Source organism: Pseudophryne corroboree, chromosome 2 (genome assembly GCF_028390025.1).
Source record: "Pseudophryne corroboree isolate aPseCor3 chromosome 2, aPseCor3.hap2, whole genome shotgun sequence".
NCBI lineage: Eukaryota > Metazoa > Chordata > Amphibia > Anura > Myobatrachidae > Pseudophryne > Pseudophryne corroboree.
In genome coordinates, this window is record NC_086445.1 from 444,202,725 (window position 1) to 444,227,498 (window position 24,774).

The 24,774-nt window shown below is 44.1% G+C and overlaps 1 protein-coding gene across 1 annotated transcript in view; it reads right to left on the reverse strand.

Annotated features, from left to right (window-relative positions):
* Positions 1 to 12,981: 12,981 nt before the first annotated feature.
* LOC135050869 (uncharacterized) overlaps positions 12,982 to 24,774 on the reverse strand; it is a 187,166-nt gene continuing 175,373 nt past the window's right edge. Inside the window, exon 11 of the mRNA XM_063957151.1 lies at positions 12,982 to 14,296. Within this exon, the coding sequence (XP_063813221.1) occupies positions 14,223 to 14,296 (74 nt within the window). The 3' untranslated portion in view covers positions 12,982 to 14,222. The remainder of the gene's footprint in view (positions 14,297 to 24,774) is intronic.

Sequence of the window (24,774 nt, forward strand, 5' to 3'; positions counted from 1 at the left end):
TACATGGCCATGCATACGCTCGCCAACGTAACTAATTGAAAAGCCTCGATGTGACGTTTAACCACAACCTTTTTTTCTTTTCTTTGTTATTAGAAACTCCTGTTCTGTCATGGCTATAACAGCAGATCTGAAAGCATCACAAGCTTTTTGTAATATTTTCACATCGTCTTTACAATATCGTACGAGCTCTTTTTGAAAGTTAAACGGTTTGTGTACACACTGTTTATACCAAGCTGTAAACTCAGATAATTCATCAGGCATCATGTATTGTGGACCAAAATACTCTATTGACGGCATAGCTCCTATGTAATTTTGGTTATCAGCTGTGTTAAAAAAATGTGGGAAATAACCTTTGGTACCGTCAAATCCCATCGCCTTTGGTAACTTGCTAAGCCGCATGGGTAAAAAATTTAAAGAGTCGATAAATCTTATCTTCAAATCTTTTACCGTGATGCACATTATGTTGCCGCCTCTAGATAATAATTCCATCTTTAATTTCTCCTTATTCAGCTGGCGCAGCACAAAATACGCATCATAGCGACCCGCATTATGGGCTATGAATGTGTAATGCGCAAATTTTGGTTTCATGAACGTCTTTACAAAGTCTTCGATACACGCAACACCCTTAAACTCCCAGTCTTTCTCCCCCGTTAATGTTAAAGCGTAACAGTAGTTTGGTATGTGCACACCCGTCTCCTGCATACACTCAAAATCATAAAAGATGTATTTCTTTGTGGGCTCTTCCGACTTGATGGTTTGTATATAGCACAAGTGGTTCGAAAACCCATCAACGAATACCTTACAAATGGGACACTTTAGGCCTCGGCAGTTATGATCTGTTCGCCTGTAGAGACAACACTTGTCACAATATACATGTTCAAGACAGGATATTTTGTGATCAAGAGCTAAAGCTTTGTGTTGCTCTAAACACTCGTTTGATCGACAAAATACCCTACACACCGAACACCTTAACGCCGTCACACCGTCGTCAATACAAGCCGGCCTGTGACAAGCCTTACAAAAGAAAAGACAATCGTGATTATTTCTATGATGGTAAGCGCTGTGACAACGGACGCAATAATATCGGGCTCCAAGAAACGCTTTGATATCGAGTATCCCATAAAAGTGACAATCGTGATATAACACAAACAGTGTGTCTTTGTAACGTTTGTCCGTACAGTAATATTTCCAATCCCCTTGATTATAATAGAGGATATTGATAGAAGCGTTTAAATAATTTTCAAAAATTGCAACAGCGCTAAAGCTGACCGCTTTATCAAGCGGAAGATTCAAAGCTTTATGTAGTTGGATCGCTCTCTCCTGTATTACATGGTCATCGGCATTGTTACCTTTATCCAGAAGTTTACAGACGCTAGCGGCCAAACACAGGTTATTACCTATGCTTCTGTAGTCATAGAGGTATCTCTTTCTCTTATTTATTATTAAACTTTGGGGCAGGCGTTGTAAACTCCTCCCAGTCAAGCCAGACCCTGCCCTGTTCCTAAAAATACTGATCACAAATCTTAAGCCTGTGGATAATAAGAATTCAGCGTTACTTTGAAGCGTGTTTGTAATCTGATTCAAAAAACTGGCAGCGTCTAATGTTTCTTGCGGCTTACGATGCGAATATATGGCATTGTGTAACCCACCACCCTCCAATCTAAGCTGAACACGGTCGGCAGGATCCGCACCTGCGAGGACGCCATCGAGCATGGACTGTATCGCAGTATGAATGGCTCGCACCCCCTCTACAAATGATGTAACCCTGTCCAAATTAACAAACCGATAGTGATTGTGGTACTCAACGGCTCTGAAATTCGGTCGTTGTCGTTCATAGCTGTTAATTGCTTCTAAGTATACATGTTGCCGACCTTCGTCATTACCGGGTGACTCAACACTGCCTGCATCATCATATATGGGGCTTGCATTGCGCTCAATATTGTCAGCCTGTGATTCGTCATTCGGTAATGCATGGGGTGGGGATTGATCTAAATCTACATGCCTCGCACTGTGCTGACCGCCTACCACATGTTCCCTGTGCCGCTTGCGCTTTCTCAATTGACCACCTACCGCATGTTCCCTGTGCCGCTTGCGCTTTCTCGATCTGGTTAATGTTGTTACAGCCTGTTTCACCTTTGCGCGTCGGAATAACTGTGAGATCTTGTATGTTAAACAAGGTTTAATTCGTGGTTTTTTTTACAGGCATTTAAATTTAAAACACGTTTCAAACCATTGCCTAGCATGCCTAGTCACGGCTCAGTTTCATTTATTTCTGCAAAATGATGTATGTTGGCTTTAATAAATTCAGTTGTCTTAACCGACCGATCTATGTATTTTGACATGACATTCATATACGTCTCAACAACTTCTTTAACAATGTCTTGTTTACATTTACTACCGTGGCACACACCTTTAATGTGTTTTAACAAATATCCGGCTTTTACGCCCATGTTCTCAACATCTTCCCGTATCTTACCCAACAACGCGTAAAATTGTATTTCAGCGTCTTGGCCTAATTGTTCTGAATTTTGACATTCATCAACTATGTCGGGCGCTAGCCCTCGCGCCGGTACACAAGCATCAGCCGATGCGTGTACCAGGGCTGTCGTTGTAAAAATATTGGGCATTGATGTTACACAATCAACCGTTGTAGTATTACCAGGTATTCCTGCAACGGCTGATAATACTTCATCAGAACTATTCTGCGGATCTTGTGTCGTTGACTCTACACAGTTTGTAATAAGCTCTTGCCCATTTATGTCATCAATATCTGATATCACAGGATTACCAGCTATGTGTCTTGTTTCTGTTTCAGAGCAATCCTGTGTATCGGTAATAGTAATGACATCGGATTGCGACAATTGCTTAACATTACTTCTTGAGTCAATATTTGATAACAAACCAATGCCTGCTATGTGCCTTGTTCCTGTTTCAGAACAAACCTGTGTATCTGGAATTGTGATTACAGCTGATTGCGACAATTGCTTAACATTACTTCTTGAGAGACGCGATGCCCTCTTAACCTTTACAGTCTTTGTATTACCAGCGACATCCCGGTCTGCAGTGTTAAACGCTGTGTGTTTTGATGTTACAGCAACATCATTACTTACGCATGATACAGTTTGTAACGCGATCCTTCTCCGTTGCGGCTTATCATTTTCGGAATATGACAATTTTCTTTTCAGATCTGTAAATGCTGAATTATGACTTCTCTCATTCGTTCTTGGTCGAGCAGGCTTTCGTTTGTTCGGGTTGATACAACCGTTATGCACCGCCATAACTGATGACCTAGCAACGTCCTTATGTACAATTGCCGGCGTTACGATTTGATGGTTCTCCGCTTCAGCGGCGGTTGTGCGTTTTGATATTTTCCCGCTTGTACTAGGCCTGTGTATTTGCGCGACTGTATCACGGCCTGTTGGTATCAAAGGAGCATATCGTCTTGCTACAGCGTCATCTGTAATACATATATTATAAAATAAATATAAACGCCTCTGCCTGTAAATCAGTATTTAAATCACCGCATAACAATATACCATATAACAGTGTTTGATTACACACCTGCTGCTGCGAATTGATGGCTTTCCGTTTCAGCGGCGGTTGTGCGTTTTGATATTTTCCCGCTTGTACTAAGCCTGTGTATTTGCGCGACTGTATCACTGACTGTTGGTATCGTAGGATCATATCGCCTTGCTACAGCGTCATCTGTAATACATATATTATAAAATAAATATAAACACCGCTCCCTATAAATCAGCATTTAAAACACAGCATAACAATATGCCATATAACAGTGTTTGATTACACACCTGCTGCTGCGAATTGATGGCTCTCCGTTTCAGCTGCGGTTATGCGTTTTGATATTTTCCCGCTTGTACTAAGCCTGTGTATTTGTGCGACTGTATCACGGGCTGTTGGTATCGTAGGATCATATCGCCTTGCTACAGCGTCATCTGTAATACATATATTATAAAATAAATATAAACGACGCTGCCTGTAAATCAGCATTTAAATCACCGCATAACAATATACCATATAACAGTGCTTGATTACACACCTGCTTTATATTCGAATGTTTTAGCCCGACCTCCTGTCGCGTGTGGGAAAAACGGTTGCTCATCAACAACATTGCTGTTCTGTATAGAGGCGTTGTGACAATAATCAGGTTTGTTCAATATATCCCGTAGAATACCGTCAGCCGTCGCATCATCCATTTTTGTGGCATCTTTAGCCGGTGAAAAAATGAAAAAATAAATATTACATACGGTATAAAATTAGAATAACATGAAAAAGCGATTCATTATTGAGAATATAAAGTGTGTACAGTTGACAACAAATCAGCACAACTGTACAAGGTTTATTTTTAATTCTTTAGCCGTGGAAAAATAAATAAATAAATAAAAAATAAATAAATAAAAAATAAATAAAGATATCATGTTACTCACAGTCTGGTGCCAATTCCAAAATATTAGTAAAATCGGGTATAATGCTGAAATCTAAACCAAATGGGCTATCTTCAACCGAATCGAAATTCTCTGTACTTGTGATTACTGTCAAATCGGGGGAAATAAAAATGAGAAAATAATAATTATTTAATAATTACTATTTAATAATTACTTATCAATGTATCCAGACTGTTGTACGTTCATACTATTTAAGCTTTTAAAAATGAACAAATTGTAGACCTTGACTATAATTTCATACTATTTAAACTTGAAATATAAATAAAAACGTGTCAATGTCATTTATAGACATAGCTTACCATGAGACGTTTGATAACTTGGCAAAGCATCATCATCATCATCAGAAGAAGAAGATCTGGTTCTAACCATGAAAGCGTCTTTGCTGTTGATGTTCTGCATTGTCTGTCTCTGAACCAATAATGAAAATGAGAGACGATTAATATCTATCAAACGAATTAGATGAAATACTGTGTCGGCGCATTCCCAAAATGAACCACTAGATGTCGCTATTACCACATATTTAAATAACCTTCAGACAGTCACATTAATTAAAAACCAAAAGAAAACCCTGGTGCTCGTATGATCAACTACCCTGCACGTTTTATCATACACAAAATTAATTAATTTAATCAATACTAAGCGGATCCCAATGGTGCTTCCTAACATTTTATACAACTTGTTTGCACTTTAATCACATTAATTCATAGCTATATGTTCTATGTGTTACAATGCATCGCTAAACAGCAACATCAATGTGGGTATACCCCCACAAAAAGAAGGAGTAAAAACGTAGCATTACACATATGAGTTCATACTGCGCTTTGCAACTGTCCAATAGGTTTGAAATATTAACATATTATGCATGTATGCCTAAAAACAAAGGATGCAATGGCAGTGCAGAATCGTGTAACAGTGTGTATATCGCAGCATAGAGACCACATATTTAAACAGCCTTCAGAGCCATATTTGTAAAATAAAATAAAAAAAAAAAAAAATGCAATATGTATAAATATTATAATAATAATAATAATAATAATAATAATAATTATGATAATAATATTAATAATAATAAAAAAGAATATCATATTTACCATTATGACTTCAAGTGTGTATAGCGGTACAGCTTCAGTTGAAATTTCTTCTCAGTGCACTTCAGTGATGTGTCCTGTTCTTATAGTCATGGCTGTGAGCCAAATGGCCCCCACCACTCTGTGCTATGCCGTCCCACATTTCCAATCTGCTGGGGCGGGACTTTTAAACATATAAACTCTAGTCTATAATTTAGTAATTGTGATAATTCTTTTCAGTTACAATAAAGATATAATCTTTTAGCTGGTTCTTAAATGTCATACACAGCGCATCAAACGCATACCAAATACATTTATATTATATATACAGAAGAAAAAGAAAAAAAAAATTCCTGAGTGGTCTAAACTACTTGTATAGATTGAACGGAAGTCCTTCCAAATGGGTATATCTTATACTGTAGAATATGAGGTTCATAAAAAGCTCATAAAATTATTTAATAATAAAATTAATTCATAAAAAGCATTATACAGAAGTTCTTATGAACTAATGTACATGAATACAAAATTATTTTATGATTCCATAAATATACACTGGCTTACTGATTTGTAGCTAAAATTACTTTCAGGCTGTGTGTACATGTAACATAAATGAATTGTGTGAATGTAGACACAATTTGTTTAATGCACAAAGTTATAAAAAATATTGTCTAAAATTACTTTCAGGTTGTGTGTATAAGGCGCACATGCAATATAAATGCATTCTGTGCTTAGATTTAGGACCCCATCACCATGATATCTCATTATGGTATGTAATTAATCCAAAAGATGGAAAAATCCGATTTGAGTCAACACATAACCCTGTAGGTGGTGCTAATGTTCCTCTACAGAGATAACAATCGAAAATGGTCATGGTCAAATTGTACATCGTACTTCTGAGAGCTTCTGTGACATTTTAAAATGACCTGTGATGAACCCGAGCGTCTAAGAAATGGACATGGTCAAATTGCACATCGTACTTCTGAGAGCTTCTGTGACATTTTAAAATGACCTTTTAAATTAGTGCCATGTGTGATGATCCCGTGTGTCTAAGAAATGGACATGGTCAAATTGTACATCGTACTTCTGAGGGCTTCTGTGACATTTAAAATGACCTGTCATCATGCTTTTTAAATCTGTGCCACGTGTACCAAGCTTGATGTTTAAACTGCTGGAATGTGTGATGTTTGAATGTGTACAGCCTAATCAAAATAGTGAAATAAGACTGCCTGTAACTACCTGGTTTTAACACTGTGTAATATGCATCTTTCATCCGCCTGATTTGACGCGCTGCGTTGCGTGACATTCTGCGACTGGTGTTGCGTGACACTCTGTGACTGGTGTTACGCAACAATTTTTAATACGGTTTAATATCGAACACTATAAATTTATATAAAATTTAATATTAAGCGATATAAAACACTATCATTTAATATTAAAAGGGGGTGGAGCCTAGGAGAAAGGGGGTGTGGTACCTGTCAAGTTTGACAGAAAGGTTGTCTTTATCTACTAGGGGTGTCTCAGTAAGTGGTCTGTTTCAGTACGGCGTGTCTGTCAGTAAGTTTGTATGTTCCAATAAGTGACATCTGTGTCCGTAAGGGTTGTCTGTGTCAGTAAATGGAATCTGTGTAAGTGGTATCTGTAAGTAAGGGGTGTCTCTGTTAGTAAGAGGTGTCTGTGTCCGTAAGGGCTATCTATGTCTATAAGAGATGTCTGTATAGGTAAGTGGTGGCTGTGTCAGTAAGTGGTATCTGTTGGTAAGCGGTGTCAACTGCAAGTGTGCCTGTGTCAGTAAGAGATGTCTGTATCAGTAAATGGTGTCTGTGTTAATAAGTATTTGTATCAGTAACTGTGGGGGTCATTCTGACCCAATCGCACACTGCAGTTTTTCGCAGCATAGCGATTGGGTCAGAACTGCGCATGCGCCGGCACCGCAGTGCGCCGGCGCATGGCCACCTGTCTCTGTGCTTCGATCGTCTCTGCCTGATTGACAGGCAGAGGCGGTCGATGGGCGAGAGGGGGCGAAACGGCAGCATTTGGCCGCCATTTCGTGGGCGCAGTCCGGCCAACGCAGGCGTGGCCGGACCGTGCGGGGAGTGGCCCGTAGCAGCTGCGTGATGTCACACGCAGCCACTGCGGGCCGGGGAGCGAAGAGTAGCTCCCGGCCAGCACGCTAATGCTGCGCTGGCCGGGAGCTACTTTTGAAGTGCAAAGGCATCGCCGCTGTGCGATGCCTTTGCACTTCTGCGAGGGAGGGCGGCCACACTGAGAAGCGGGGCAGACTAGCCCTGTGCTGGACGTCCCCCCGCATGTCTGAGTTCATGATCGTGGTTGTGCTAAATTTAGCACAGCTACAATCAACTCGGAATGACCCCCAGTGTCCCATGCGCCCTCAGTTCCCTGTTTGCTCTGTTTTGCCCCTATCTCTGCTCCCCTTTCCCTATCTCCTCTATACTGCCCCCATCTTTTCTAATCTTTCCACACCTGCTCTGTTTTACCCCATCCTTTCTCCCCTTTCCACCTTCTTTGCATGTTGATACAGCTCTCTGTATCATATGGAGGTCATTACATAGTAACATACATAGTAACATAGTATCTGAGGTTGAAAAAAGACAATTGTCCATCGAGTTCAACCTATTTGTGGTCTCCTATGCATGATGATTTGACTAAAATTTCTGACTGATGCTGCTGTCAGCCGTTGCATTTTATCCCTATTTATAGTAACTATAATGCATGACTATGCACCATAACCCTGGATATCCTTATCCATTAGGAATTTATCTAACCCATTCTTAAAGGTGTTGACAGATTCCGCCATTACAACTCCCTCAGGCAGGGAATTCCAAACACGTATTGTCCTTACCGTAAAAAAGCCTTTACGCCGTATTGTGCGGAATCTCCTCTCCTCTAACCTGAGCGAGTGTCCATGAGTCCTCTGTGTTGATCTAACCAAAAACAGGTCCCGCGCAAGCTCTGTGTATTGTCCCCTTATATATTTGTAGATGTTGATCATATCCCCTCTTAGTCTCCGCTTATCCAATGTAAACATGCCTAGTCTTTCAAGCCTTTCCTTGTATTCCATCGCCTCCATGCCCTTAATTAGTTTGGTCGCCCTCCTCTGAACCTTTTCTAGCTCCAGGATATCCTTTTTGTAGTACGGTGCCCAGAATTGTACACAGTATTCAAGGTGTGGCCTCACTAGTGATTTATATAACAGGAGTATAATACTCTCGTCCCTAGCATCAATACCCCGTTTTATGCATGCTAATATCCTATTAGCCTTCTTTGCTGCAGTCCTACTTTGGGTACTACTGCTTAGTTTGCTATCTATGAGGACACCTAAGTCCTTTTCCAGTACAGAATCCCCTAATTTTACCCCATTTAGTAGGTAGGTGTAATTTTTGTTCTTGTTACCACAGTGCATTACCTTACACTTGTCTGTGTTGAAGCGCATTCTCCATTTGGCTGCCCATGCTTCTAATTTAACTAAGTCGTTCTGAAGAGACTCGGCATCCTCCTCTGTATTTATAGCATTACACAATTTGGTATCATCTGCAAAAATTGACACCATGCTCTCTAGACCTTCTGTTAGGTCGTTAATGAAAATATTGAACAATAGCGGTCCTAATACTGAGCCTTGCGGCACACCACTTAGCACTTCAGTCCAAGTTGAAAAAGATCCATTAACCACAACGCGCTGCTCCCTATTATCTAACCAGTTTTTGACCCAAGTGCATATTGTGCTTCCTAGCCCTGATTCTTGTAGCTTGTAGATAAGTCTCATGTGTGGTACAGTATTGAACGCTTTGGCAAAGTCTAAAAAGATTACATCCACGTCTTTACCCTGATCTAGGTTTGCGCTTACTGTTTCATAAAAGCCAAGTAAGTTGGTTTGACAGGATCTGTCCTTCATAAACCCATGTTGATTCCTTTTAATGTCCTTATTGACTTCAAGGAACTTCTGAATACCATCTCTTAGAATACCTTCCAATACTTTCCCCACTATAGATGTAAGACTAACTGGTCCATAATTACCTGGTTCAGCTTTACTTCCCTTTTTGAATATAGGCACTACTTCCGCTATACGCCAGTCTTTGGGAACCATACCTGATATAACTGAATCCTTAAAGATCAAAGATAGCGGTTTTGCCAGTTCAGAGTGAAGCTCCATTAGAACCCTTGGGTGAATACCATCGGGCCCTGGTGATTTATTAATCTTTAAATGTTTTAATCGGTCACAGACTACTTCCTCGCTTAAATAAGTACCTATCAGTGGGATATTCTCATTATTGAGATTGTGTGCCAGTCCCTGAATTGGGTCCTCTCTAGTGAATACTGTTGAAAAAAACTCATTTAGTGTGTCCGCTATGTCATTATCATTTTTGCTTAAGACTCCCAACTTGTCTTTTAAAGGGCCTATACTCTCCTTCTTTAATCTCTTGCTATTAATGTATTTAAATAATTTTTTGGGATTCGCTTTGCTTTCCTTTGCTACTAGTTTTTCAGTTTCTACTTTAGCCACTCTTATTTCCTTTTTGCAAATTTTGTTACATTCCTTATAGTGCTGAAATGACTCTGCTTCCCCGTCAGATTTGTATTTTTTAAATGCTCGCCTTTTCTTGCCCATAAGTTCCTTAATCTTTTTGCTCTCCGTATTAAATGCTAGTTTCTGAGATGCTCTCTGTATCATATGGTGGTCACTGATGCTCTGTTTCATATGGTGGTCACTGATGCTCTGTATCATATGGTGGTCACTGATGCTCTGTATTATATGGTGGTCACTGATGCTCTATATCATATGGTGGTCACTGATGCTCTATATTATATGGTGGTCACTGATGCTCTGTATCATATGGTGGTCACTGATGCTCTGTATCATATGGTAGTCACTGATGCTCTGTATCATATGGTGGTCACTGATGCTCTTTATGATATGGTGGTCACTGAAGCTCTGTATCATATGGTGGTCACTGATGCTCTGTATATATGGTGGTCAATGATGCTCTGTATTATATGGTGGTCACTGATGCTCTGTATCATATGGTGGTCACTGATGCTCTGTATATGTGGTGGTCAATGATGCTCTGTATTATATGGTGGTCACTGATGCTCTGTATTATATGGTGGTCACTGATGCTCTGTATTATATGGTGGTCACAAACTTTTTTTAAAAACTCATTTAGTGTGTCCGCGATGTCATTATCATTTTTGCTTAAGACTCCCAACTTGTCTTTTAAAGGGCCTATACTCTCCTTCTTTAATCTCTCGCTATTAATGTATTTAAAGAATTTTTGGGATTCGCTTTGCTTTCCTTTGCTACTAGTTTTTCAGTTTCTACTTTAGCCACTCTTATTTCCTTTTTGCAAATTTTGTTACATTCCTTATAGTGCTGAAATGACTCTGCTTCCCCGTCAGATTTGTATTTTTTAAATGCTCGCCTTTTCTTGCCCATAAGTTCCTTAATCTTTTTGCTCTCCGTATTAAATGCTAGTTTCTGAGATGCTCTCTGTATCATATGGTGGTCACTGATGCTCTGTATCATATGGTGGTCACTGATGCTCTGTATCATATGGTGGTCACTGATGCTCTGTATCATATGGTGGTCACTGAAGCTCTGTATCATATGGTGGTCACTGATGCTCTGTATATATGGTGGTCAATGATGCTCTGTATTATATGGTGGTCACTGATGCTCTGTATCATATGGTAGTCACTGATGCTCTGTATATGTGGTGGTCAATGATGCTCTGTATTATATGGTGGTCACTGATGCTCTGTATCATATGGTAGTCACTGATGCTCTGTATATGTGGTGGTCAATGATGCTCTGTATTATATGGTGGTCACTGATGCTCTGTATTATATGGTGGTCACAAACTTTTTCTTATATAGCACCACTATTAAATGGTTTAAGGTAGGCACTAGCTTTGACCTCCATTGAGATAACCACACACCCTATTTAGACCACCCCCCCACCACATTGATCACACCCCCACATCACTAATCACACCACCGCAGTGCTTGTCACACCTCCTGCTGAGGCACACAATAGGCCCTTCCTAAATTTCATCTCCAGGCACATGTAGACCTTAATCTGGCACTGGTTGGAGGGTATGTATTAGCAACGGGAGCCTTGTAGCTGGAACAGGTGCTGAATGCTATTCGCAATGCAGGGGGCTAGTAGCTGGAACAGGTGCTGAATGCCATTAGCAATGTGGGAGTCTTGTAGCTTGGAACAGGTCCTGAATTTTATTAGCAATGTAGGAGGCTTGTAGCTGTAGCAGGTGCTGAATACGGGATGCAGTTATGTTCCCAACGGAAGGGATCCCAGCAGTCGATATACCGACGCTGGGATTCCAAAGGACGCCACAAGCCCGGCATCTAAATACCGACAGTAAGTGATGTCTGTGTCACAATACCGACAGCCGTTGTCCTGAGCGTCTATCCAGCAGGACGCGCTGGCGTCCTGGCTGGGGGGGGGGGGGGGGATTAGATTTAGGCAGGAGAAGGGGTGCAGGGCCGGGAAAGTTAGGGTTAGGGAACAGGGAAGGGGGGTTAGGTGGGGAGGCTTAGGGTTAGGCATCAAATGGGGAGGGTTAGGTTTAGGCAGCAGGGAAGGGAGGGTTAGGGTTAGGCAGCGGGAAAGGTAGGGTTAGGGTTAGGCAGCGGGGAAGGTAGGGTTATGGTTAGGAACCACCGGGGAGGGTTAGGATCAGGCACCACCAGGAATGGTTAGGTTTAGGCACCCACAAGGGAGAGTTAGGGTAGGGGGCAGGGGAGGGTTAGAGTACTTTAGAGTGGCCTGTCGGGAATGGATGGATGGGATGCCGCTGTCGGTATTCTGACTGCCGGCATCCCGTCCACCGGTACATCATACTGATCCCCTGAATGCTTTTAGCAATGCTGGAGGCTTTTAGCTGGAGCATGTGCTGAATGCTATTAGCAATGCAGGAGGCTTTTAGCTGGAGCATGTGCTGAATGCTATTAGCAGAGCTGCAATAGGCTGGGTGCTGGGTGGAGTATATGAATGCAGATGCAGGAACCTTGTTGCAGGAGCAAATCAAGGTGGCAGCACCCATGATTCACAAAAGTGGGTACTGCCAGGAGAGGAATACCAACCATGCCTGCACATGGGTACGACAAATCCTCAGTGATGCTGCAGCCAGCCAGGGTACAGATGCCGGTAAGGGGACACAGCTGGACCTGGAAGGAGGATCTTGACCTGATACATGACAGTCACTAAGTGCTCCCTTATTCTGGCTGTAAAGTTGTTTTATGACAAATTTTGCAGCTGCTGTGTGTAAAGGGAAATTATCTATAGCTCAGGTAACTGTGTCAGGCTGTGTTGTATATGGGTTAAGGCTGATAGAATTACAGTAAATAAAAACAAAAAACAAAAAATAAAACATCAGACTAATAATAATTAACTAATAAATAATAGTTTAATGAGTCACATTTTACAATATATAGCACAAACCCAACCCTTGCAGTGTAACTGGAAAGATGCCTGGTGATTGTGAGACTATTTCATAGTTTTCAATGGTACAGTCAATATGTAGATACTTATCTGGCAACTTGTGATTTGTATGCATGTTTAATGTAAAGCCATATTTTACAGACCACTTTTGCCAAATGTTTTGAGCAGGGTTAACTTAAAGTGTGAAAGATGAAAGATCACAAGGACATTGGGGCTTATTCAGACCTGATCGCTAGGCTGCATTTTCATACACCGGGCAATCAGGTCTAAACTGCGCATGTGTGTACACCGCAATGCGCAGCCTCGTAGCATGGGTACAAAGCGAATCGCCGCTCAGCGATGGGTTTGTGCGAAGGATCCATTCACACGGGCGTTCGCAAGGAGATTGATAGGAAGAAGGCGTTTGTGGGTGTCAACTGATCGTTTTCTGGGAGTGTTTGGAAAAACGCAGGCATTCCCAAGCGTTTGCAGGGCGGGTGTCTGACGTCAATTCCGGTCCCGGACAGGCTGAAGTGATCGCAGCGGCTGAGTAAGTCCTGGGCTACTCAGAGACTGCACAAAATCTGTTTGTACAGCTCTGCTACACATGCGTTCGCACACTTTTACAGCTAAAATACACTCTCCTGTGGGCGGCGACTATGCAAGCGCAGGACTGCTAAAAAAAACCCTAGCGAGCGATTAGGTCTGAATTAGCCCCATTGTTCTTATTGGGAATAATAATTTCACTTTATCAGATTTCTTCGTCTTACATAGAATAGAAGGCCAAAGGTAGACACTAGAAGATATGTGTGAAACACGGGTTGTCTGTGGAAACTGGACAAGAAAAGTCCTGCTCGTTGATATTGTATATCTAAGTTTACTTGCATGAGAATGTGTCGGAAAGTTCTACAAGTTATTCTGGAAGCCATGTTGGTTTTCAGATGCAAACATTTTATGAAGCTTGAGATCATACACAGGAACATGATGCAATGCTGAATAAATATGACAAGCTATTCTTTGTTCACTATATATTGTCTTTTTTTTCAAGTGGTGTTTATTTTATAGGCCATTCTCACAAATGGAGCATATGTTTCCTGAACAAAATATTAACTAAACAAAAAATGCACTGCATCAGCTTCACTGATTAGAATATTTCCGCATAGCAAGGGTTTCTTAGTCTTGGTAGATAATGAAGAATGCCATACAACACCCAAGTATATTACTCGATTTACAGAATGGTCATATTATTTCCACGTCATCGTAATCACTATTATCACCTATCACCTTGACATATTCCAGGTTTTTAGTATCATCTGTAATCAAAAGAAAAATTATAGGTAAAATAAAATGTACACATTTACATTTGGAACATACAATTCTTTTAACATCCTATCCAAAAAATTAGTGTGTACCCTAATGTTAGAATGTTATTTTGATGCAGTCTATTTTGGTCTGTGTGAAGTGGATTATGGAAGTCCTGCTTGAGTGGCATGCAGACGGACACTAGTACACGGCATAACTTATGTTATAATTATCCCAGACACTTCACAGCGAGACATCAGTAATGCACCTTTCACACCGCATAAATAACCCGGTATCGACCCGGCATATTACCGGGTCGACACACATCGCTGTGCGGTGTGAAAGGGCCATGGTCTAAAGCAGTGTTATTCCCGGGTTGAATATCGGGTCAGGGGCAGCGTGAACGGGTTCCCAGATCGATGCGACCCAGGACCCGTTCACTACTTAGGGAGAGGCGGCACGGAGATGAGCTCCGCCCCCCACCGCTACTGCAACCGTCCTCGCAAATTGCCGGGTCGGGAAGCCGCCTGTTAGGGTCCAATGCCAGATCCCACCCGGGAAGGACCCATTTCCAATTCCCGGGTGGGATCCGGCATTGGCAGTGTGAAAATAGGATTTTAATTACCTTCTGGTAAATCCTTTTCTCGTAATCCATAGAGGATACTGGGGTCCACATTAGTACCATGGGGTATAGACAGGTCCACTAGGACACTTTAAGAAATCAATAGTGTGCACTGGCTCCTCCCTCTATGCCCCTCCTACCAGACTCAGTCTAGAAATTGTGCCCGAGGAGAGGGACATACCGTGAGAGAAGGATAGGTAAGGATAGTGGTGAGATTCCGAACCAGCACACACAACAAGAGGAAAGCCATGCTAACCAAACATGAAACAGGAACAGCTAAACCAACATTACTTAACCAAGTACCGTATTTTTCGGACAATAAGACACACCTGACCATAAGACGCACCTAGTTTTTAGAGTAGGAAAACTGGAAAAAAAATATTCTGAACCATTTCTGCTTTATCATCCTTGCGCTGCCTCCCTAGTTTTCACCAACCTCTAAGAGATATTTCTGTGTGATTTCTCAGACTCCTACAAGGATTCTGTACAGTGCAGCCTTCTGTCAGAGCCAGCATACAGAGACACACACTCACAGTACCAGTGGTTCCCCTCGTCCAGGCTCTCAGCTAACGCTGCCCGCGGTGCACTCCTGAGGTGGGGGGGGGGGAGTCACATGATGCCGGCTCTGCTGCTGAGATGCGGGCGCTCTGCTGATGACGGCGCAGCAGCAGCATCCAGGACCCGGCGCTACCCGCAAACACGTCTTATTCGCTCCATAAGACGCACATACTTTTCTCCCCACATTTTTGGGGAGAAAAAGTGCGTCTTATGGTCCGAAAAATACGGTAACAGTGCAGAAACTAAGCACCGGGTGGACACCCAGTATCCTCTATGGACTACGAGTAAAGGATTTACTGGTAGGTAATTAAAATCCTATTTTCTCTGACGTCCTAGAGGATACTGGGGTCCACATTAGTACCATGGGGATGTACCAAAGCTCCCAAACTGGGTGGGAGAGAGCTGAGGTTCCTGCAGAACTGATTGACCAAATTGAAGGTCCTTAGAGGGGATAAGGCTGAAATCTGGATTTTTATGGAGCCCAAACGTAGGCCCACACACACACACCTGACTGCAGAAAAAGGTGTGTGTGTCAGTTGAAATTCCACTGCAGGAAATTTCCTGTTCTCACACAAGAGACGTATTTTTTCTAAATACGGTGGTAATGTTTAGTGCAAAATATGTTTATTGGAAAACAGTAGCAATGACAAACGGTTAACATATAGACAATTGCAATAAAGAGTATTATCACAATACAACTGCGGGTCTGTCTAGCTCCTATAGCCAGTAACAGGCAAACATGTAAAGAACATTTTATAACAGCTCGTACACGTAAAAAAGAATAATTTGATAGTCAACCATGTCTCGTTAATCCTATTAGCACAAATCAGGAAACAGGATAAAGAAGAAGAGGGAAAAAAAGATACAGAAAGAAGTAGAGGAGAAGAAGAAAGGGGAAAGGATAGAAACAAGAGTCAGAATCACATGGTCCAAAGCGAGATTCTCTCACCTACTACATAACAGGGAGCAGTAGGTTGAGGCGGGGAACTGTCTAATAGGACGTGGAAAAACTGGAGGCGATGATGGATCTAAAGGTTGGGGAACCTTTAAAAAGTAGCCATCGAACCCACGTGTCCCTGAAGGTTGAATAACCTCCATCAGCAGAAGTCATTATATCATCCAGATCCATATAAAGATCTACTCTATCTACCCAATCCCTAACGGTTGGAGGGGAGGAGGAACGACAGCGGACAGGAACCACCGCTTTGGCGGCGTTGTTGAGATGGCACAATAAGGAATGTTTATAGCTCGAGATGGGTTTGGACGAGTAATGAAACAACCAAAACAGGGGATCCGTTGGTACCTCTTCTCCCACAATTTCAGCAGAAAGTGAAAGTATCTCCTTCCAGTAGGGTTGGAGTAAGGGGCACGACCACCATATATGGAGTGGGGTCCCTGGGCCAGAAGAGCAGCGCCAACAGGTATTGGGGATTCCAAGACCCATCTTAGAGAGAATGTCAGGACATCTATACCACCGAGAGATCAATTTGTACTGAGTCTCTACTATTAGTGTACTAATATTTTAAATATTTTCTCCCAAACGTCCTCGCCGAGCTCCCGGCCGAGATGTCTATCCCACGTCTCAGTGAAGGGTGGGAGACTGGAGCTGGAGTCTGCCAATAGAAGGTTGTATATCAAGGAGATAGAATGGGGCTGAGGTGATGGGTTATCGCAGAGGCGCTCGAACGGCGTGAGGGTCGGGGGTCTCTTCCCGGGATAGCCCTGAGACACCAAGAAGTGGCGAACCTGCAGAAAACGCCAAAAATCTGTCGCCGGTAAATGCCATCTCTCTTGTAGATCCGAAAAGGAGACGATCCCACTCCCATCCACCAGCTGTCCGATCCTCCAGAGTCCTAAATCGTACCAAGACCGGAAGGCCCGCGTGTCCATTCCAGGGGGAAATCGCTCATCAAATAAAAAGGATAGGTAAGAGGAAGCCGGAGAGGAAACAGAGGGGGACCTTCTAAGTGCCTTCCAACACGACAAAGTGGGGCCTATAGTGGGATGGGAAATGGTAGGAAGGGTATGCAACCACGGAGCGACGGTAATAGGCGACGGGAGCACCTGGCTCTCTATCTGCACCCATTGTTTCGTTGGTTCAGCTCTAGACCACCAAAGAATCCTTGGAAGGTGGCAGGCTCGGTAGTAACCTTGGATGTCTGGCAGACGAAGGCCACCCCTGTCCCTTTGCCTAACCATCATGGAAAATTTATAGCGGGGCCTCTTACCGCCCCAGATGAAGTCTCTAAATAGCAGTTGGACATCTCGAAACCATGTGGAAGGGATTTTGATCGGCAGAGTCTGCAAAAGATACAGAATTTTAGGGAGAGAATTCATCTTGAGAACACCCAGTCTGCCTAGCCAAGAGAAAGACTTGGAATTCCAGGACTGGAGGTCTGCACGCAATTTAGTCAGGAGGGGGGTAAAGTTAGAATCGAAAAGACATGACAGATCCTTGGTTATGGTAGTCCCTAAGTATTTCAATTGAGAGTTATGCCAGGCGAAGGGAAGTGCCGCTTTGAGTCCCGAGACCATGGTAGGCGGGGTTGTAAGGTTCAGGGCCACTGATTTTGAGTAATTTATTTTAAAATTGGAGAGCTCACCAAAGACCTTAAACTCATCCATTAAATTAGGCAAGGAGACTGTAGGGTTTGTGATTGTGGCCAGCAAATCGTCCGCGAAGAGGGCAAGTTTATATTCCTTGTCCTGAAGTCTGATCCCAGAAATATTCGGATTAAGCCTAATCGCCCTAGCCAGGGCCTCCATGCAGAGGACAAAAATCATGGGGGACAGGGGACAACCCTGCCTAGTCCCATTATTTATAGCAAACGATCCAGACAAGGAACAGTTAATCACAATTCTGGCCGAAGGGGAGGCGTAGAGGGCTAGGACGCGATGTAAGCAAGTCGGACCCAGTCCCATGTGTCTCAGCACCCCAGCCATAAAACCCCAGTCAATTCTGTTGAACGCCTTTTCAGCGTCAGTAGATAAAAGGATCGCCGGGGAGTCCTTTGAGGAGACGTGGTGTATAAGAGCTATGATCTTAGAAGTACTGTCCTTCGCCTCTCGGCCTGGGATAAACCCCACTTGGTCATCGTGTATAAGGGAGGGTAGAAGGGACTTGAGCCTATTAGCAAGGAGTTTGGCGAAGAGCTTGACGTCAACATTGAGGAGGGATATAGGCAGGTAGCTGGGGCACAGGGAGGGGTCCTTGCCCTCCTTAGGGATGACCGCGATAGGGGCCTCAAGGGATTGCCTAGAAAAAGGGTTAGTATCCGAGACTGTATTGCACGCGTCCAAAAGGAGAGGGGTTAATTTATCCTTAAAGGCTTTATAATAATTGATGGTGAAACCATCAGGGCCAGGGCTCTTTCCAGAAGGAGTGGATTTAATGGCATCATCGAGTTCTTGGAGAGTAAAGGGCTTTTCTAATTCTTCCCCAGCATCCCCCGGGAGTCTAGGGAAGCCAATCTTCATTAGATAAGCGTCCACATCACGCAACCTATCGCTAGCCGAATCGGGAGAGGGGAGGTTGTATAGGGAGGTGTAATACGAGCAGAATGTCTCCGCAATTTTATCAGTGTCTTGGAAAGTACGGCCATGCGTGTCCTTTATGGAGGGGATAAACGAGAGCACCCTTTGAAAACGTAAAGCTCTGGCAAGCATTTTGCTCGGTTTGTTACCCCAGCGGTAGTACCGGTTGCGACACTTCCGAAAGGAAAGTTTTACCTTGTCCAGAAGTAATTTATTCAGGGACGAGCGGGCTGTAACTAGATCTACGTAGGTGTCAGGGGAGAGGGAGGCCTTATGGGCGATTTCTAGGGATTCAATTTGCAGCAGTTCTTCAATTTGGCCTAATCGTTGTTTCTTTAGATAGGAACCCAATTGAATGCATTTTCCCCTAATTACGCATTTATGAGCCTCCCAAATTGTCAAATCGGAAACATCAGGGGAGACATTACAATCAATATACATAGCAATGGCATCCTCAAGTTGGGCTTTGCAGTACGTGTCATGCAGTAGGGACTCGTTAAAACAAGCGACGTTGGGTAGGAGGGGGTCCGAAGGAAATGTCCAGTCTAACCGAAGCATGATCTGACCATGTCATCTGGCCTATGGAAGCATCGCAAACCAGCGGTAGGTGTCTGTGGTCAAGTAGAATATAATCCAGCCTAGAGTATGAGCGATGAGGGACCGAGTAATATGTATAATCCCGGTCAGACGGGTTAAATATGCGGCAGACGTCGGACAGCTGGTGAACGTGGAGGAGGCGCCGCATCTTCCTGGACACATGGTTATGCACCGTCGGGGACTTGGAGGAGGTGTCCAGGGTGTGATCTAGAACCCAGTTGAAGTCTCCCCCCACTATCAGGATCCCCTGTTTCAGCGTGTCAACCCTGTCCATAATATTCTCGAGGAAGGTAGGTTGACCTTGATTGGGAGCATAGATGTTAACAATTGTAAAGGTCGTGTTAAAAAAAGAGCATATAAGTAAAAGGCATCTCCCCTCCTCCAACCTGTGGACCACGACATTGGTAATGGGCACATGTTTAGCGAAAAGGATGGCTACACCTTTAGATTTAGATTGGGAATAGTTACAATTGTACGAGGTGGGGAAAAACCTATTCCTAATATGGGGTGCAGAGGGGGAGTGTCGGAAATGGGTCTCCTGTACAAGGACAATATCAGCCCTTTCTGCATGGAACGCGCGAAGAGCTCCAGCCCTCTTCTCAGGGACATTCAAACCCCTGGTGTTTATGGAGAGTATCCTAAGTGTAGAAGCCATACGTCAAGGTAGTGAAAGACCACAAAGAATATACACTGCGGACCAGGTGAGGAGAGGAAGAGAGGGAAGAAGGGGACTGAGAAGGAAAAAGAAGATATAAGAGCATCAAAGAACAAAAGGGAAAGAAAGCAACATAACAGAGTAAATCGAACAGTAAGATACCGCATCCAGACAGAAAAGGGACCGCAAGGGTGCCTCTGTCTCGGGAAAACCGTAGCGGTGGGGGGTACACTAGGGGGCCGCGGCCCCATCATCCTAAAAAAAACAACCATATTGAGCGAGACGTAATTAGTAGGGATGTACACTTGAAATTTTTCGGGTTTTGTGTTTTGGTTTTGGGTTCGGTTCCGCGGCCGTGTTTTGGGTTCGACCGCGTTTTGGCAAAACCTCACCGAATTTTTTTTGTCGGATTCGGGTGTGTTTTGGATTCGGGTGTTTTTTTCAAAAAACCCTAAAAAACAGCTTAAATCATAGAATTTGGGGGTCATTTTGATCCCAAAGTATTATTAACCTCAAAAACCATAATTTCCACTCATTTTCAGTCTATTCTGAATACCTCACACCTCACAATATTATTTTTAGTCCTAAAATTTGCACCGAGGTCGCTGGATGACTAAGCTAAGCGACCCTAGTGGCCGACACAAACACCTGGCCCATCTAGGAGTGGCACTGCAGTGTCACGCAGGATGGCCCTTCCAAAAAACACTCCCCAAACAGCACATGACGCAAAGAAGAAAAAAAGAGGCGCAATTAGGTAGCTGTGTGAGTAAGCTAAGCAACCCTAGTGGCCGACACAAACACCTGGCCCATCTAGGAGTGGCACTGCAGTGTCACGCAGGATGGCCCTTCCAAAAAACACTCCCCAAACAGCACATGACGCAAAGAAGAAAAAAAGAGGCGCAATGAGGTAGCTGTGTGAGTAAGCTAAGCGACCCTAGTGGCCGACACAAACACCTGGCCCATCTAGGAGTGGCACTGCAGTGTCACGCAGGATGGCCCTTCCAAAAAACACTCCCCAAACAGCACATGACGCAAAGAAGAAAAAAAGAGGCGCAATTAGGTAGCTGTGTGAGTAAGCTAAGCGACCCTAGTGGCCGACACAAACACCTGGCCCATCTAGGAGTGGCACTGCAGTGTCACGCAGGATGGCCCTTCCAAAAAACACTCCCCAAACAGCACATGACGCAAAGAAGAAAAAAAGAGGCGCAATGAGGTAGCTGTGTGAGTAAGATAAGCGACCCTAGTGGCCGACACAAACACCTGGCCCATCTAGGAGTGGCACTGCAGTGTCACGCAGGATGGCCCTTCCAAAAAACACTCCCCAAACAGCACATGACGCAAAGAAGAAAAAAAAGAGGCGCAATGAGGTAGCTGTGTGAGTAAGATAAGCGACCCTAGTGGCCGACACAAACACCTGGCCCATCTAGGAGTGGCACTGCAGTGTCACGCAGGATGGCCCTTCCAAAAAACACTCCCCAAACAGCACATGACGCAAAGAAGAAAAAAAGAGGCGCAATGAGGTAGCTGTGTGAGTAAGATAAGCGACCCTAGTGGCCGACACAAACACCTGGCCCATCTAGGAGTGGCACTGCAGTGTCACGCAGGATGGCCCTTCCAAAAAACACTCCCCAAACAGCACATGACGCAAAGAAGAAAAAAAGAGGCGCAATGAGGTAGCTGTGTGAGTAAGATAAGCGACCCTAGTGGCCGACACAAACACCTGGCCCATCTAGGAGTGGCACTGCAGTGTCACGCAGGATGGCCCTTCCAAAAAACACTCCCAAACAGCACATGACGCAAAGAAGAAAAAAAGAGGCGCAATGAGGTAGCTGTGTGAGTAAGCTAAGCGACCCTAGTGGCCGACACAAACACCTGGCCCATCTAGGAGTGGCACTGCAGTGTCACGCAGGATGGCCCTTCCAAAAAACACTCCCCAAACAGCACATGACGCAAATAAAAATGAAAGAAAAAAGAGGTGCAAGATGGAATTGTCCTTGGGCCCTCCCACCCACCCTTATGTTGTATAAACAGGACATGCACACTTTAACCAACCCATCATTTCAGTGACAGGGTCTGCCACACGACTGTGACTGAAATGACGGGTTGGTTTGGACCCCCACCAAAAAAGAAGCAATTAATCTCTCCTTGCACAAACTGGCTCTACAGAGGCAAGATGTCCACCTCATCATCATCCTCCGATATATCACCGTGTACATCCCGCTCCTCACAGATTATCAATTCGTCCCCACTGGAATCCACCATCTCAGCTCCCTGTGTACTTTGTGGAGGCAATTGCTGCTGGTCAATGTCTCCACGGAGGAATTGATTATAATTCATTTTAATGAACATCATCTTCTCCACATTTTCTGGAAGTAACCTCGTACGCAGATTGCTGACAAGGTGAGCGGCGGCACTAAACACTCTTTCGGAGTACACACTTGTGGGAGTGCAACGTAGGTAGAATAAAGCCAGTTTGTGCAAGGGCCTCCAAATTGCCTCTTTTTCCTGCCAGTATAAGTACGGACTGTCTGACGTGCCTACTTGGATGCGGTCACTCATATAATCCTCCACCATTCTTTCAATGGTGAGAGAATCATATGCAGTGACAGTAGACGACATGTCCGTAATCGTTGTCAGGTCCTTCAGTCCGGACCAGATGTCAGCATCAGCAGTCGCTCCAGACTGCCCTGCATCACCGCCAGCGGGTGGGCTCGGAATTCTGAGCCTTTTCCTCGCACCCCCAGTTGCGGGAGAATGTGAAGGAGGAGATGTTGACAGGTCGCGTTCCGCTTGACTTGACAATTTTCTCACCAGCAGGTCTTTGAACCCCATCAGACTTGTGTCTGCCGGAAAGAGAGATCCAAGGTAGGTTTTAAATCTAGGATCGAGCACGGTGGCCAAAATGTAGTGCTCTGATTTCAACAGATTGACCACCCGTGAATCCTTGTTAAGCGAATTAAGGGCTCCATCCACAAGTCCCACATGCCTAGCGGAATCGCTCCCTTTTAGCTCCTCCTTCAATGCCTCCAGCTTCTTCTGCAAAAGCCTGATGAGGGGAATGACCTGACTCAGGCTGGCAGTGTCTGAACTGACTTCACGTGTGGCAAGTTCAAAAGGTTGCAGAACCTTGCACAACGTTGAAATCATTCTCCACTGCGCTTGAGACAGGTACATTCCACCTCCTATAAGCGCCTTGAGTCCTATTGGAGAAAGAGCGCTATATAAATAAAATTATTATTATTATTATTATTATTATATCGTGCTCAATTGTATAGGCTTGAATGGCCTTTTGCTGCTCCTCCAACCTCTGAAGCATATAGAGGGTTGAATTCCACCTCGTTACCACTTCTTGCTTCAGATGATGGCAGGGCAGGTTCAGGCGTTTTTGGTGGTGCTCCAGTCTTCTGTACGTGGTGCCTGTACGCCGAAAGTGTCCCGCAATTCTTCTGGCCACCGACAGCATCTCTTGCACGCCCCTGTCGTTTTTTAAAAAATTCTGCACCACCAAATTCAAGGTATGTGCAAAACATGGGACGTGCTGGAATTTGCCCATATTTAATGCACACACAATATTGCTGGCGTTGTCCGATGCCACAAATCCACAGGAGAGTCCAATTGGGGTAAGCCATTCCGCGATGATCTTCCTCAGTTGCCGTAAGAGGTTTTCAGCTGTGTGCGTATTCTGGAAACCGGTGATACAAAGCGTAGCCTGCCTAGGAAAGAGTTGGCGTTTGCGAGATGCTGCTACTGGTGCCGCCGCTGCTGTTCTTGCGGCGGGAGTCCATACATCTACCCAGTGGGCTGTCACAGTCATATAGTCCTGACCCTGCCCTGCTCCACTTGTCCACATGTCCGTGGTTAAGTGGACATTGGGTACAACTGCATTTTTTAGGACACTGGTGAGTCTTTTTCTGACGTCCGTGTACATTCTCGGTATCGCCTGCCTAGAGAAGTGGAACCTAGATGGTATTTGGTAACGGGGGCACACTGCCTCAAGAAATTGTCTAGTTCCCTGTGAACTAACGGCGGATACCGGACGCACGTCTAACACCAACATAGTTGTCAAGGCCTCAGTTATCCGCTTTGCAACAGGATGACTGCTGTGATATTTCATCTTCCTCGCAAAGGACTGTTGGACAGTCAATTGCTTGGTGGAAGTAGTAAAAGTGGGCTTACGACTTCCCCTCTGGGATGACCATCGACTCCCAGCAGCAACAACAGCAGCGCCAGCAGCAGTAGGCGTTACACGCAAGGATGCATCGGAGGAATCCCAGGCAGGAGAGGACTCGTCAGAATTGCCAGTGACATGGCATGCAGGACTATTGGCATTCCTGGGGAAGGAGGAAATTGACACTGAGGGAGTTGGTGGGGTGGTTTGCGTGAGCTTGGTTACAAGAGGAAGGGATTTACTGGTCAGTGGACTGCTTCCGCTGTCGCCCAAAGTTTTTGAACTTGTCACTGACTTATTATGAATGCGCTGCAGGTGACGTATAAGGGAGGATGTTCCGAGGTGGTTAACGTCC